This window comes from Gavia stellata, chromosome 9 (assembly GCF_030936135.1).
Source record: "Gavia stellata isolate bGavSte3 chromosome 9, bGavSte3.hap2, whole genome shotgun sequence".
Classification (NCBI taxonomy): domain Eukaryota; kingdom Metazoa; phylum Chordata; class Aves; order Gaviiformes; family Gaviidae; genus Gavia; species Gavia stellata.
This window is the reverse complement of record NC_082602.1, coordinates 21,642,775-21,659,754: the sequence shown is the minus strand read 5'-3', so window position 1 is coordinate 21,659,754 and position 16,980 is coordinate 21,642,775. Positions and strand designations below refer to the sequence as shown.

Sequence of the window (16,980 nt, the reverse complement as noted above, 5' to 3'; positions counted from 1 at the left end):
CCTTTTTATCCTAAGGTATTTTTAGAAGTGTGTGTTCATTTTAGTTACACAGGTTGTAGATTTCCCCTTGTATTTTTTGTCTGTTCTTCAGTTTATCGCCACGTAATGCTCGTTCCTTCACTGGGATACAGTGGTTCTCACGTAGGTTTACAAAAAAGGTTCCACTGTGCTCTCAGGAGTTGCCTGTTTATAGGTTGTGCTAAGTGGCTCATACAGAAGACGAGGAAGTTGTGGCAGGGCCAAGTCTCCTTGTCCTGCCCAGCAGCGACACCTAACTGCTCCGAGTGCGCCGAGCCCAGGTGCCAGGAGAAAGGGGCTGGAGACCAGGGCTGGGCCATCTGGAGAGGCAGGTATCTGCTTGCTAACATCTGTGGGGAGAGGCGCTCCACAGTTTGTCATCGTCCAGAGCCCACGGGCAAAGAAGCTGTGTTGGTCGCAAAAAGTGTAACTCTGGCACTACAGAAAATTATTAAATTGGGTAGTGAAAGAAATTACCCTGTAGAGGTCCTTTTCCTCGCTGTTTGCTGGAGGGCCAGCCAAATGGGCTGATACTTGAGCTTTGTGAAGCTGTGTGATATAAATAGGCATACAAAGTGCACAGGTCTAATCTGTAAGTAAATAGCCTCTTGTGAAAGCTGCTGCCAGCAAATTTCTGTGATGGGAATGGTCTGATTTCTCATAATGTGCAAGCTCACCTTGAAACCTTTCTTTTGGTGAGATAAAAACAGGGCAACCACTTCCAAAAATGTGCTGGGAACTTGGTCTCCTTATTGCTGTCAGTCTGGGAATATGTTGGTTGGAGAGCTCGGAAGTTATTGTGGAGGAAGGACCCCTGTGCTCTGCCTGCCTCACGCACACGTCTTGTAGGTCTGACTTCCTTAGGAGTACAGGACTTGTTTCTCACAGTGATGTGGTGGGAAGATTTCATTTACATTTTGAGAAATTTAGATAGCATGTTACTGGAGAGGTTCTGACAGTCGTCTGGAGGAATCTGTTCTCTCTTAGGAAATATGCCAACGTAACATTATCATGAAGCCTTGTCTACAATGTCATTCAGGACAAATATGTCTGCATGAACTGTGAACAAGCTACTGAGGTGCTGCTAAGAGTTTATGCACAGTGGGATAGAGCTCAGACTTGGCCAGTGGCCTGATGACTTATCCAGGATCTCTGGTGGATTTGCAGCGCTTGGTGTAAAGACAGTGTTCTTCTGATATATTTGATGTTTTCTTGCTGACATTAGGCATGTCTACACCAGCTGGAGCGTGAGCTATGGGTGCTGCCTTGCAGATAAAATGTAGAGCTTATTTCCACAAAAAATCATGGAGGGCACTCTATCTCCAAAACGATGTGTTTAAATTAGGCAAATTTATGGAGGGAAAATCTGTCCACATCCGTTATGCATGAAGATATAGGTACAAACGCCTGTCTCGATAAATCCTTGTGCTGCACATAAAGGCTGTTGGAAGAAAATTATCACTGAAGGCGCCCCGTTTCTTTCCTAAGCATCTGCTATCAGGAAATTTCAGAGACAGGATACTGAGCTAGATGGGTATCAGCCTGACCCAGCAGGGCTCATTCTTATGTTCTATTTATTTATCTAAGAAGGATGGGGAAGGAGCCATTAGTTTATTTTTACTTTGAATATGTTCCTTTGATTTTGAATGAGGGATAACTTTACCACATTACCATAGAGGAAAGTACCTTGTCAAGAAGATGAAGGAAGGTTGTGAATTAACATGCTTCATCACCCTGCTCAAGAGGCCCAGGAGGCAAGCACTCTGTCCTCTAACTCTTGAACAGCACTGGCAAAACTATGTTCCAAACTTTGTAGGTTGAAAACTGCCATATTTGAGAATGATTAGAGCCATTTTGTCTTAGTTCTTAGAGAGAGATCAGTGCAAGAGCCTGACAATCATAGAGAAAGCTAGTCTGTGGGTCTGACAGCTTATGGTTGATCTGACACTTTACAGATACATACTGTGTGACAGCTGCAATGAATCATGTTATTAGAGGGACTTTCTGCTCCCTAAAGCTTATTTATTCCTGTCTTTCTCAAAATGGGGGGTGGGGAAGTGTAAAGCCTATCAATGAGATAGAGGAGAGGGCCTGAAGCCAGACAAACCAAAACATTTAGAGATTCTGCTAATGCTACGAAGATGAAAGGAATCCCCAAATAAAAAGAAGCCAGAGACATATTTAGCAGAGCCTCATTCCTAAACGTCCAATTGGATATAGGCAGGAAGGTCTCCACGCATGTCTCAGAAGTTGTTTTCCCTTATAAAGTAATGGCTTGTAATGTTATGAGCAAAGGGGTTACTTTATTCCCAGTTCTCTATAGTAGTTGGGATAAGACTGCAACTTCTGCCCTCCTTTACCAAAAAAGTATGGCATCTACAAACTGGTGCGTGGCCTCTGAGCTGGCATTCTTCAGGCCAGCTGAAGCTCATTTCCTAGACATGGTAGCTGTACAGCTTCTGCTGCTGCGGAGTCCCAGCACATTTTGCGTCCATATGACAATCTGCACAAGTCACTGAAAAACAAAGAACTTAAGGAACATGTAGCTAAGAGTTTCCACTGATGTCTTGAAAGATGCTTGAAGTCAATAGGGAAGTTCCCAATGTGCATGGGAGCTTTGCTAGTGTCACTATAAAGAGATCAGGGAAAAGAGTATGAAAGAAGGAGGCAAAATTACGTTTCCCACTTATTTTCCTTTCTCTGATCATACCCCAGACATGCTCCTGTGATGAAGACTGCAAAAGGGTTTAGCATGGACAAACAGGTAAGTTCTCGGGGGAAGCCGAATAAAAATCATAGGTTTTAGCTATGGATATGATGAAAGAACTAGAATCTCAGGGTATAGACATATTGGGCAAATTGTGCTGTGGTGGTTTCTATACAAATGAGTGGCGTAAGTACTGAAAGACAGGCAGCAGAAAGTGGTGATGGAAGTGGCCTCCAGAGGGGAAGCTAAACTACTTTCAGGAATGGTGTTGTGTTCTTTTTCTTGCAAAAAATTAGATATGTATTTGGGCCAAGCTGGTATGTGCCTGTGGCTACAGAGGAGGGTTCAGAGGTTTGATGCCCAGCATTTAGGCTTGGTTCTCAGAAGACTTGTTCTGTTCTGTTCTCTTCAGGTTCTTATTCCTGTCTCATGCCAAGTACATTCTTCCCTTCCCCCCTACCCCTCTGGCAATGACCTATGTTGCTGAGAAGAAAGGTGTAAACTACTAATGCCATTTTTTCCCATGTGTTTTTATTTGTAGTAATATCTGTGTGATCATAACTTGAGCACGGAATCACTAAAAAGAAAAGAAATTCCTATATTCTGTAATGTCCCTTGAGCTGGACTGACCTCATTTCCTTGCATAGCTCACCTGTTTGCCTTCCTTCCTTCCTGCCCCAGGACCTTTCCATAACGTAACGCCCCAGAGATGAGCTGCCTGCTGAGGGCTGGCTCTCCATTGTGTGCTGGAGGCACAGTTGTGCAGCATCTCTACATTTTTCCTGTGCTCTTCCTGTGTATCCAGCACTACTGCTCAGTCAGCCTCTGGGTTTACTTCTCCCTTCTAGTCTGCATAGCCCTGTCTCTAACAAATATCCTTCATATGGTAGGTCCCTCCAAACAGCTGATATTTCCCCTTCATTGTCGTATCAACAACTGCCTGCTCTGAATGAGACTGTGTCAGTTGTATCTTTTTCATGAGCACCCTGAAAGCTAGGATTCCCTCATCTTTGGTGACCACGACAGGCGAGAGGATGTGCGATCCCCACCCAAATAACCATTCCTCATAGCAGCCAAGGGGCTGCTGCTGCCATCATTGCCGCCACCAGCAATTGTGCTACACACCAGGCTAAGTTTACAGGAATTGTGATGAAGCTTAACAGAGACACGAAGGTGTCTGTTGTATCTGCGTGGCCACTGCCTCCTATAATATCCACAGAGGCCTCTTGTAGAAAACTGTTGCCTATATTTCTGGCTATGCTGAGGCGCAGTGTGAATGGTGTACCAGTTCTACTGAAGGGTTGTTTACTTGGCTCTGCAATCTCATATGTGCTGTATCCACTATAGCATCATCACTAGTAAGCTTTTTTGGGCATGTAAACCTCTTCTTGCTAAGGTGAAGAGTTTGGATTCTTTCAGATCTTTGTCCCAGTCTTGGTATTTCCAAGGTGTAGTAGTAGATGATGCTTCTGAAAACCTTGGATTATGTTTCCTCCAATCTAGGAGATAATTGATGTTTGTATCAAAATCAGACATAATACTGCAGTGAAAGGTTCTGCTGTGTGAAATTCTCCTTCCGCTTGACCTGAGTTTCCTCATCTAATACCATACGTTTTATATGAGGTACGTAATTTTCTCAGCTATGTTTTTGAGTGTTGTTTGAAAACAAAGAATTTGGTTTTGGCCGTCCGTTGAGTGTCAGTTGGAGATATGCAAAAAAGGTTCTGTTTATACCCTCTGTTTGAGGTTGCTTACCTTGGTGGATTTCCCTACCCCCCCCCCCCCCTTTTTTTTTAATAGCTTTTATCTGTTGCCCCGATGCTGGAAGTGAAAGAATAAATAGCTTTTGCATGGCTCATGTTCCAGCACTTGTTAGCTTCTGTTTTTGACCCTCAAAGGTAGTTACATTCCTTAAAAGTTCCTTTCCTTAAAAGTTAAAATTCCTTTTGGTCTTCAATCATAATTCTGCCTATCTGCTATCTGTACTAGTGGCCCAATCCTTAAATTTCTACATCAGAAAACTCCCACTGTGGTTTTATGGGAGGTTTTCTTGCATTAAGACTACTCAATTAGACAGCAAACACTCTGTAAGCAAACACATGGTGCCCCTCCCCATTGTAACAAGACTCACAAAGCAAAGATCTCACTTGGATTCTCACATCTTTCTTGGCTTGTGTGCATAGAGCAGTTTTGAATTTGTAATGGTCTAGTGTTGGAGGTTAGAGATGCTGATTTCTGGTCTTTAGTACAAACTTCATGACAAAATATTGTTGGCTATGAAAGGGCTGCTTCGCTAGAATCAGCCTGTCCAGAGAACAGCTGGCTACAGCTGTAAAAATCCAGTCGCGTGCTGAAAATAACTTGTACAGTGAGAACCCTTGCTTTATTTACTAAAAATATGTTCAATGGAAAAGCTAGCTGGAGGTTATAAAATTCAACAACTTTATTATGAACAATTTGAGATCTGAGTTTATGACGGTCCAGACTTGTGGCCATCGGTGGATCAGCACTAGGGCAAAGTTGGCCCGCAGGTCCTAGGGTTTTAAAAATAAGCTGACAGGGAAACAGAATGGATTCTAGCCCATTGCAATCCAGAGGGGATCATAACAATCTTTTAACAGAACAGTTTCACAACCTTCAAAGACTTCACTGTGAACCCTATAAAACAGCAGGTACTTTTCACTACCCTTAAACCTATGGACAATATTTAGCATACAAGTAAAATGCCAAGCTTTTAAAGAGACTTCGTTGCAAAATTCAGCAGCTGTTTAACTTGCCAGAAATATTTTCATTGTTTTTGTCAAAATGTTTAATGAAAACAAGGTGTTTCTTTAAAAACACCTTCCCTGTTATAAATGACTGCTCTTCCAATTTCTCATTCTGCCTCTTGGATGTTACTATGGAGGCCTGGACCTCTCCTGTTTGAATACATGCTCCTCCTGCCAGAGGGTGTCTGTTGCGGGCACACTCCGTCTCTCTGTATTTTAGCAACTCTCCTGAAGTTTTAAAGTGTTTATCTTACACAGCTGAAAGTCTCCTCCTGTTTCATGAGCTCTACACTGGAATGCAGTGGAAGAGACCCAGGGCCTGTGGCCACCCAGATTAGAGGTTTTTGTAATAAGGTCCCTATATGGTTTTGTTAGAGTCTTCAGCTCTGTCTCTGTCTGTCTCTGCTCCTTGTTTGGGAGGCTAGTGGGAGGAGAAGAGCTGAAGGGGCTATATAACCTCAGAGCTTTCAGATACAGAGTGCACCATCCCAGAGCAGCTATTCTCAGCCAAGCACTGTCAGGGTAAGTGGCACTGAACCAATAGGATGATTTACAGATTGCTGGAGGACTTCAATTAAATAATGTCAAATGGAAGCTATTCAGGAGGATGTACTGCTCTGCTGTAGTTTGCTTAAGCAAACTTATTAGAATTGAATTGATAAAATGCTTGCAATATCTATACTGAGTTGTCTTTATTTTATAGCACTTCTGAAAGGGAAAGAAAAGTTCTACCTGATGATTTTGCTGATTCCACCAGCACTCCAGCAATTGTATAAAGACACGGTCTGCGTAATGCCACAGTTATATTAATGTAATTACAGCTATAGTCATGTTTAAATGAATCCGTGTGACCTTAGGGTGTTAGTTTGGGACAAAACAGAGTTCCTGAAGGGGTATGTAGTAGCATTTCTCAGCAGGTTTGCTTTGGTACTGTTAACTCAGTGTAAGGTGATATGAGTGTTTTGGGGAATGTGACTGTAAGAAGAGCTGGAAGTGTGCAAATTAGCAGTGTCTAATAGAATACAAGGAGGATGCATGTGTATTCATCCTTGTCTCTATGTATATGAAACTACTGTTCTGTAAAATGCCAAACATTTCATTAAGGAGCAGGCTACACACAGTATTTCTTGTGGAGCTGGAGTTCTCTTAATAGCTTGTTGTGGAGATTGGTGAGGTGATTGGTTATCTTTAGATGTAAAGCAGGTAGAAGAAAGAGGCTAAATACTATAGTAATTACTTGGGAGAAAAATTTCCTTTCTTCCACAGTATGGAGTGACATTTGCTGCTGTAAGATGTTGCTACTGCATGCCATGGCAGTCCTGAGCTGTAACTCACTGGTTGGCAGCAGAGTGCCCTGTCTGAAATAATTCAGTTTTGATTTTTCAACTTTTTGTGCTTTATTACTAAATATGGTTTTCATTTAGAGTCCACTAAGCTCAGAAATGTAGCCTTTCCTGCCCCCTTCTTTCCCCTCCCCCAAGTGATTTTTGGCATTGCATTAGCTGCATTGGTTTGAGCAAACCCCCTGACCTCGAACTCTGTTCCAAAAACAGACGGTTGAAAAGCCTGTTTCCTAATTAGGAAATGGTTTGTCCAAACCAGTCTGTTCATTCATGTTAGATAACAATTGTACTTCATTCAGTAAATGTTTGAATATAAAGAGCCTGTTTTCCCAGGAGTTTAATGAATGCAAAAATTGCAACCTACTTTCCTTTCCCAATAATATCCCAATGATAAAATATCTGGAGTACATCAGATTAGGATTTCTTCTCCTGGGAGCTATGCCCATGCAGCCTGCAGGAGCGGGGCTGCAGCCATGTCTCGCGTTTGCCTGGCTGGGGAGGGACAGAGGATCTCAGATGAAGGATTTGGGGGAATTGTCTGTGCTTGTTCTATCCATTGTAGAGGCTAAACAGATTGTGGGCTCCCTTGCTCATCAGCCATGGCTCTCACTGACCCCATTCCCACTTTGTCCTGCACTTCCAGTATTCCTGTGGCAGAAGGTTTTGGAGACTGCATACAGAGCCAGCTGGTCTGTGGATGACAGCTGTCTCCTTTAGCTGTTAACACGTTGCAATTTGTTGAACTCCGCATGGAAGCCTGGGCTCAGAGCTAGCCAAGTGATTCCCTACCATGCTATAAATTGCGAGCAAATAGTTCATCTTGAGTCCTGGTATTCAGTGCTTGTTTCTGTAATTGACTTTAATACAAAGCCTTCAAAGCATTTTTATTACCCGTATTATCTTACTGTTGCCAGAGGAGGAAAACAGTTTCTTTTTACTGAGACAAGGAGCCAACATAAATTATTCGGCCACTCTACAAATGCAGTTTTTAGTTGCTTTGAAATGATGATAAAGCATACGTTATGGCCTGTTTTTAAAACACATACTGTCCCTGACTACATTTTAAAGGTGGGTCATTTTTTCTGAGTGACTAGGGGAGGGCTGGAAAAGGCTTTTCTTTTTTTTCCTTTTAAATTGGGAACATTTTTTCTCTTTTAAAAGATTAAATTTAAAAAATTTTAAAAGATTAATTTTATTGGCCATCTTCACCCAGTGGGTTAATATCTGCATCAGGAAAACACCCCTGGTACACGCATAGCTTTTAATGTGGTTAGTTTTTGAGAAGCCCAAGACTGAATGGGGAAGACTGAAGTGCTCTTACCTTTTGACAGCTTTCCACGTGTCAGGATTTTGTCAGGGTGATAGAAAAGTGGGGTAAGTTGTGCTGAATCTGATGCAAAGGGACCTTTCTATTTACAGCTGTCGGTCCAGCATTCTCTTTTATCTCCCACCCACCCCCAGCCATGGATTTCTGTGACCAAATTTAGGTAGACATTTGCTTCTCCCTGATCTGTCTGCCCATGCCGTAGGACTGGAAGTCTCCTCTGGAATCCCCTGGATAATCTCTAGTGCATACAGCCCTCCGGCAGATGTGGTTGAAACCTCTGGCGCTTTCAAAAGGAAGCCCGTTCCCTCGTATGGCCCCGCAGGCCTCGTGATTGCCAAACCAGTGCCATACCTCTCTTTGTCGGTGCTGGTTGCTTTCATAGAGCCATCTCTGTCTTCAAGGGTGGGATCTGCTACCTGAGAATGTGTGGTTTGTTTTTGGTGTTTTGTTTGGTTTTTTGTTTTTTTTTTTTTTTTAAATTCTTTCCTCCTGTTTTCATAGGGCTGTTTTCTGTCTGGAGGGCCTGAGGACGTTGACGTAGAAGATGTGCGAAGAAGAGGACAGCACAGCCCTTGTTTGTGACAATGGGTCAGGGCTCTGTAAAGCTGGCTTTGCTGGGGACGATGCTCCAAGAGCAGTTTTCCCTTCCATTGTGGGTCGTCCCAGGCACCAGGTGATGAACTGCTTTGGTTATTCCATACTGGGCTTGTAGAAGACTTTGCTGCCTCGTCCCCAGCTCTCCACCCCGGGGCCACCTTTTCCTGTGTCTGGGGCTAGCCCAGCCCTGCGTGATCTGTGTAAGACGGTATTTCCAGGCAAAATGAGTCCAGCAGTGCACTCACCTGAGTCGAAGCAGATCTCTTGCCTTGTGAGAAGAATCCTTCTAAACTTTTTCACTCCCTTCTATGCCCTCCTTTCCCTGCCCCTTAATTTTGGATCACCCAGAGAACTTGATGAGTAAAGCTATTTAAAAAAAAACAAAACAAAACAAAAAAGCCCAACACAGAAGTATCTGGAAATTTTGACTGCCCTAAAAGCTGATGATAGGTAATGCATGGAAAACTAAAGGAGGAAGGAGAAGTTTTCAGTCAGCTTCCTATTAACCTTCCTGACTTTATTCATTTAGCTGTATCACAAATGGGCACCTGTCTAGGGTTGAGTTTCTTTAGCTTCAAGGTTTACATTTGAGTATATGATGCATTCCACTCGATTTTAATAGTTTGCAAAATACATTTATTATCTGAGCTGTTAAATATAGAGAGTTTCTGAGCCAGATAATCATTAGCATGAACTAGAGCAGCTTGGCTAGGCCACAACAAACTAACCCACCTAATTAGCAGATCCACCTAATTGCTTCTATGCCATCTGATGCCCCGGTGAAGTGGAAAGAGGTAAACAGGTTGTAAGATGTGGTAGTTTATATACCCAGCAAATGCATTTTAAGTTCTTCAGGGCTGGAGAAGTGTCTGGTTTTTAGTATAGCAGCTAGGGCTGGAGGTCTAATTGAGGCCTCTAGGCATTACCATAATTTAAAAAATGCATTCAAATGGCAGCTTCTGTAGATAGTGTGAATGGTATTAATTGCTCAAAAACAAGCCATACAGGCACAGTGGAAACAAATACAGCTTTCTAGAACCTTTCTTTCCTGATCACATATCACAGATAGTATTAGTCCCCTGAAGGAAGGATCATCCCATCAAAATTGCAAATCCAGCTTGCCTGTTTTTAAGATTAAAAACAGAGTTAGAGATGCCAAGGTTTGGAGTCTGTAATGACTAAGTTCTGATAAGAGTATTATGCACTCAAAGCATCCTACTATATACTATTTTTTTCCAGTATTTCTGACTTAGAGAATAGTGTATATCCAGAGTAGTTTCCAGCTTCTGGTCCATGGACCATTTCTATATGATCCATGAAAATACCTAAAAAGAAGCCTATACCAGTAGATTTAAATTGTCTGTTTCTAATGACAATATTATAGTGTTCAAAAAGAAGATTAAAAAATGTTGAAATTTAAGCTTCGGGAAATGTAAAGTGTTGTTTTGTTCCATCTTGACCCTTAGATGGCACAACATCACTTTCTGCTTTTACTGCACTTTATTACAGTTTAGCAGACAGTTCATCCCTAAATAATAATGAACATTAAAACAACCCTATTATTCCACTTTATCTTGATGCATTTACTATTGTGTATCTTCTGTAGTAGAAACGTGAACTCCAGAAATTTAAGTGAACTAAACATTTAATTTTGGCAATTAAAGAGCAACGAGTAATTCTCCATTCATTAGTATTCGTAAAGTATCTTGTAACTAGTGTAGCTGACAACTGGATTTATTTCACAGCTAATGTTCTATCTACTTTGTGACACCTCTCGCTGAGAAGCTAACTCCGTTTGTGTTATTTTATAGGGTGTGATGGTTGGTATGGGTCAAAAAGACAGCTATGTAGGTGATGAGGCTCAAAGCAAGAGAGGAATCCTGACCTTGAAATACCCCATAGAACACGGCATCATTACAAACTGGGATGACATGGAGAAGGTATTTCAGCTTTGAAAAATTGTTGTGTATCACTGGTAAACAGAACTACTTGAACCAAATGTTTACAGAATACCCACTAAATTTTAGATGGAAGTGTCATGCTATCAAGTATGGTTTAATGAAAAGCTTCTTAACAGCAAAGGTTAATTTGCATCTACAGCTGAACTATCACTAGGAGTACATCAAAATAGTTATTGGGAGTCTGATCTATAAATCTTTGCTAATTACTTGGGGGGGGGGGGGGGGGGAGAAAAGGCATAGCCTCAATTTGCTACTAAGGAAATGGAATTTAAGAAGGTATCTGTTTTTGCAAAAGTGGGAAGCATGTATGTAATTCTGATGTGAAGGGCACTGTTTACACACATACTTTTTAACTCTTGAAAGATTAGGAATATTACAGTGCAATGCATCCGTTTCAGCCCCAGTATTTGGATAAAGGCTTCCAGAACCGTGTTTATAGTCATAGTCTGAACGTTGATATAATTTCTAAGATGGTATCTCTATTTAACGTTGTGCTGTGGAAAAAGGGCTATTTGGAACAGTTGGGACATCACAACACACTGCAAGTGTGTGGATTCACACAGGACTTACTGACTTTCATAGCATTGTAGGTTTTACCTGGAAGCAAAACTTTGCAGATGCCTAACATATCAACTGGTCCCTAATCACCACTAGCTTGAAAACAAGCTTAGAAAAAACTTCTTGGCCTTTAGGAAGTGCCTGGTGATTTTACTTCTTATTGGTGTATTAACCTCCTCGTTGCGGTCTGCGTGGCCTCAGATTTTTGTAGCTGGTAGGAATGAGTCGTGTGGAGGTAATAAACAGAAGTTGACTTTCAGCCTCACAAAATATTTGCCTTTATGTCTTTTTATGAATTCTTGGGCTGGCTTCTACAAACCAAAAGATGAAACTGTCTTCAAGGGACCCATTATCTATTGAACTCTGCTACATAGGTCTGCATATGTTCTAAACTTGTTCTCGAACTGTTTCACTTTCAATCATTATTGAAATAGCATTGCTGGAACCAAGTCTGTCCTGCTCTGTCTCTTCTACTGTAAGAATAACATATTTATTTTCATTAACTTATGTGTCCTTAAAATAAGTCATATCCTACTAGCAGTAAAACCTGAGGACAGTGCTTTTCTTTCTACAGTTACTTTGGTAATCTCTATGAAGGCAATAAGAACAACTGCATGAGAAACATTACTAGCCTATCTCCAGGGCTGTAAGCAGAGTGCTGGAGCACAATACCTGTCTGGAAGTGATTCTGAGCTGCTGGCTGATGGTGTTTCTTTCCTTTGGCTTCTCCCATTGTCCTCAGATCTGGCATCACTCTTTCTATAATGAGCTCCGTGTTGCACCTGAAGAACACCCGACTCTGCTGACTGAAGCACCACTAAATCCCAAAGCCAACCGAGAGAAAATGACCCAGGTAGGCTCACACTGAAGCTATGGAGTGATTCCAGCTTTGTGAATTCAACAGGATGTGAACTTCATCGTTTCAGTTAGTCGTCCTGTGCAGTAGTCTATCTCTCTTAGTTATGGAAGATGGAAAGTGCATAGTGACCACCTGTCATAGTTGCATATTATTACATTTACTTTAGAAAATCAGTGTATCCTTTTTGAATGTGAGTACTGCAGTCTGTCCAAGCTTTATGTCATCTTAATCTGTTTTTATGCTCGGGCCTATTATAAAATGATTTTTAATATGTGCATGTGTCTTACAGGACAAATATTTTTGGATTCAGATTTTGTATTTTCCTTCCTTATTATTACCAACCATCAAGAAATACGGAAATCTTGTCTTCCCCCTCTCTTTCAGTAAATTGCTTCAACTAAGCTAAAAGCCCTGATGTTAAGGCAATTATTTTAATTGCATTTCAGATTATGTTTGAGACTTTCAATGTGCCAGCCATGTATGTAGCTATTCAAGCCGTTCTGTCCCTCTATGCTTCTGGACGTACCACAGGTAGGCCTCTGGAGAACATGACATAGACATTCGAAAGTTAAGTGTGTTGATGTGCATCTGGGAATGAATCGTGCGTTATCTTCTCAAAGGGATTGTGCTTGACTCTGGGGATGGTGTCACCCACAACGTGCCAATTTATGAAGGCTACGCCCTGCCACATGCCATCATGCGTCTGGACCTGGCTGGCCGTGACCTGACAGACTACCTCATGAAAATCCTGACGGAACGTGGCTACTCCTTTGTGACCACTGGTAAGGACATGCTGCTGACTGAGGAGGAGAGTTGTTTAACATGCAATGTTTCTGCTGGCCTTAGAAGGACTAGCAGTGATTCTGCAGTTGAATAGACACAAGAAAGAATCCAACAGGAAAGTTGCCTGCAAGACTAGCAAAGGATTTGTTTAAAAAATGGGGAGGGTGTTGGAGGATGAAAGAGAACAACCTGTCAACATGTCTGGGTCCTTCCTGAATGCCGTTCTAAAGATTGAATCCTCTTCGACAGCGGAGCGTGAAATTGTCCGTGACATTAAGGAGAAGCTGTGTTACGTGGCCCTGGACTTTGAAAATGAGATGGCCACTGCTGCCTCTTCGTCCTCTCTGGAAAAAAGCTATGAGCTTCCTGACGGTCAGGTGATCACCATTGGAAATGAACGCTTCCGCTGCCCAGAGACCCTCTTCCAGCCATCTTTCATTGGTAGGTTGAATGATTGTTCTGCCTTGGTAAACTGCACATAAATATCAAGTCCCTATCTTCTTTTGATTATGTCCCATTGCCAGCTCACTCAGACCTATACACAAGTATGTCCTAGCACCCATCATAAAATAATCTTTTAGAACAGCACTATTAATATGGTGTGAGGATCTTCATGTCAAACAATAAGGCAAAATGCTTTCCCAAAATAAATCCTGAATGTTTCTTCCTGGCTTCTGGCATTGGGCCTATGCCATTTTGTATGTTATGCAGTTGGCTACTACAAGAAGTGTGGCCGCAAAGTCACTTTTCTAAATAGTGTGAGGATTGTAGTTTGAAGGTGCTTGTAGGGGGGCAGGGGCAGGAAGCACTACTTTTATTTTTCAAAAAGACTGCTCCAAATCCTGAATTCATTATATTTGCAGAGCAAAGCCAAGACAATGCCATGCTAATCAACAGCCATGAAGGCAGACGTGCAATGAGGTCACACAGAAATCCAGTGTTGGTTCTGCCAATTGGCAGAATTTCAGCTCAGAAATAAAGTAGTTGCATACTTAGAGGTATTAGGACATATTTCGACTGTTCTGTCTCTGAGCTGGCTTAGTTTAAAAATAAAATAAATTAAAAAAAAAAAAAGAAAACAAGTGATTCCAAGACCATATAAGGAATTCTTAGGACATTTGAGATCGCCTGCAAAAGCCTAGTGGAAACTTTACTATTCCATACCCCCAGCTTTCTTTTTAAGGAGGAGCTGTGTGCGTAAGGGGGAGAGGAGGACTGTACAACAAGGAACTCATTTAGGCAACTGCAGAATGACTTTCCAGATTTCCAGAGCTCTGAAGACTGATGTCCTTCAAGGAGACACTAAAGTTCATGTTGTCAGTTCTATGTTAACAATTTTAAATCTCTGTACAGAGTTGCTTTCTCAGTGGTATTCTGTAACTTCTCCAGGCATGGAGTCTGCTGGCATTCATGAAACCACTTACAACAGCATCATGAAGTGCGACATAGACATCAGAAAGGATCTTTATGCCAACAACGTGCTGTCTGGAGGCACTACAATGTACCCGGGTATTGCAGACAGGATGCAAAAGGAAATAACTGCTCTGGCTCCCAGCACTATGAAGATCAAGGTATGGTGCAATTATTTGTAGACTATTTGAGTTGGCATGTACAAAGCCCTCAAGAATCTAGTGAAACATAGCAACACTTCGCAAAGTAAGTGCATATTTTGAATCATGTCTGTACCTTCTAGCAAATAATCAACACCTGGTAACTGGTAATCACCACCTGGTAACTTTGTTGGTGGAAGAAGAGAGTCTTCTCTCCTCTCATTTCCTTGTTCTTGGTGTATTCTGCAAACTCCCGCAACACGGCCAAAGGGGAATAATAGCGTGGACCCAGCAACACAGACTTTCCTCTGGGGCTATATGTGAGATTCTTCAGCCCTTTTTGGCTGATGGAGATGGGAGAGAGGAAATGTTGGTTTTGTCCTTGGCCTACAAGTTCAGAAAAGAGTCTTTGACAAGCCTATCTTCCTTCTGCTGCTTTGAATCTTCTGTACCTTGCTTTGCAAACATTTTATCAGCTATCCCAATAAGAGTGCTCCTTAGGTCACTCAGTTTTCCAGGCACCCCTGGGATATCATTATATGTTTCCAGATCAATTCTCTCCCCTTTTCTCACATGCAGTCATGAATACACAAATGCACTACTCTTACTGGGCAGACTGACTCAGGCAGAGAAATTGAGGATCTAGACTCAGGCAGAGAAATTGAGGATCTAGACTCAGGCAGAGAAAGTGAGGTTCTAGACTCAGACTTAAATAACAACTTTTCAACTTTACTGCTTGCAGTAATGGCTAACTGTAATTCCAGGGATGACACTAGCACATAGATACAGTGGTTTTGTTAATATCAAATATCACTGCTTTAATATTTTTCTCTAACAAATGTATTTTATTCACAGTGGACAGTTGTACTTAATGCTTTTATTTTTTAACAGATCATTGCTCCTCCTGAACGTAAGTACTCCGTCTGGATTGGCGGCTCTATTCTTGCCTCCCTGTCTACTTTCCAGCAGATGTGGATCAGCAAACAGGAATATGATGAAGCTGGCCCATCCATTGTTCACCGCAAATGCTTTTAAATTGCTTTATCTTTGTATGTCTCCTTTGTGCATTACTGTGAATGTATTCATGAAAATACATTCTTATAACGTCATTCCATAAATACTTCATCATAATGACTCTAATTAATTGGATACTATGTATTTTTGGGGAATAAATTTTAAATATGCTATGAAATTGCTGCTCCTATTTAAAAAAAAAAAAACCAACATGCATTTGTGGAGGTACCGTAACAGCTGGTTTGAAGCTCCATCTTGTGACACGAATTTGTTACTACACTATACCGGGCTTAATAGAGTGGTACTTTTTGCTCAATGATACCAATGCTAGAAAATGCTCAGCAATCAGGCTGCACGTTGTCACAGTTTAGCCTCAGTAAACAGTTTACTCTGCAAACAGAACCAGTGTTGATTTTTCCAAAGTTCTGGACAGTACCAAAGGAGCATAGCATCTGTTCTACACTAGGATGAGCATGTGCACTCCGCTTTGCATCTGCTCTATCCAGAAATACTATCTATCCACACCACTTCTTAATTCACAACTGTCATGCTGGAAAAGCTAATTTTTTTCAGTGTGTGGCCCAGAGGTGTATGATGCATACTACAACAATTCTGTGTGTTTTCTTTAAAGAAACAAAATGTGTTCCTTTGGGAGTATATCTAAACATTAATATTAGATTGAACACATAACTTTCCTATCATATGCCTTCAGGAGGAGTGCAGCCTATTATCTTTATGTTGTGATTATTGGCAAGGTCTAAAAGGTAATTAAGCTGGCTTTATACACTTTCTCTTCAGAACTTTTTTTTTTGGGGGGGGGTAATGTAATCAAAGTAGGTAAAATAATTTAGACAATTTTCTTTTTCTGTGATTTTTTTTTTTTATTCCACTTATAGTCTTAAATACATCAAAATGGATATTCAACTAGAAGTATATTCATAGAGGCTGAAGCCAGTAATACTGTCTTAAAAGTATATATATATGAATAAAGAATTCACAGAGACAGACCTGGAAAAGGTCAGTTCTAAGTAACTTGCTGCAATCTGTATTCATTGGAGTTCAGGATAAAGGATGCTATTTATTTTTCTTACCTGTTTTCCTGTCTAAACTCAATAGTTTACTTCACTTGCCTGTTACTTGTTATCCTTCAAACTGTAAGTTCTTCGCAACAGCACCTGTTATTTACCCTGTGTAACCCCTGGGTTCCAGATCTTGTCCAGTGTCTGACTGTTAGCACATGTTCCAAACTTTTTTGTACTAACCTTATTATTTAAAGTATAGGTCAACTAGGTTCTTGGAATAGATACTAAATAAACTCTTTTAAGAGCAAATAACTTTGTATGGTTCTTCCTTCTAACTCTATCTAGAACTTTTTAACTCTAGATGGAGCCAGGGAATCCCTTTCAGGGTAAGAACTTGATTTCAGATAAAAGTTTCTACTTGAGGGTTACTGGAGAAGAAACATTTCTCCAAGGGACTCTTATGCATCCCTGCT

General features: G+C 41.3%; 1 protein-coding gene across 1 annotated transcript; it reads left to right on the top strand.

The window, feature by feature from the left end:
• The first annotated feature begins 5,990 nt into the window (after positions 1 to 5,990).
• Positions 5,991 to 16,723, top strand: ACTA2 (actin alpha 2, smooth muscle). Its single transcript, XM_009811446.2, has 9 exons — positions 5,991 to 6,015; positions 8,665 to 8,836; positions 10,572 to 10,700; positions 12,022 to 12,132; positions 12,585 to 12,669; positions 12,759 to 12,920; positions 13,171 to 13,362; positions 14,311 to 14,492; positions 15,363 to 16,723. Exons 2-9 carry the CDS (start codon positions 8,708 to 8,710, stop codon positions 15,504 to 15,506), a joined length of 1,134 nt encoding a protein of 377 aa, XP_009809748.1. The 5' UTR covers positions 5,991 to 6,015; positions 8,665 to 8,707; the 3' UTR covers positions 15,507 to 16,723.
• Positions 16,724 to 16,980: the final 257 nt, after the last annotated feature.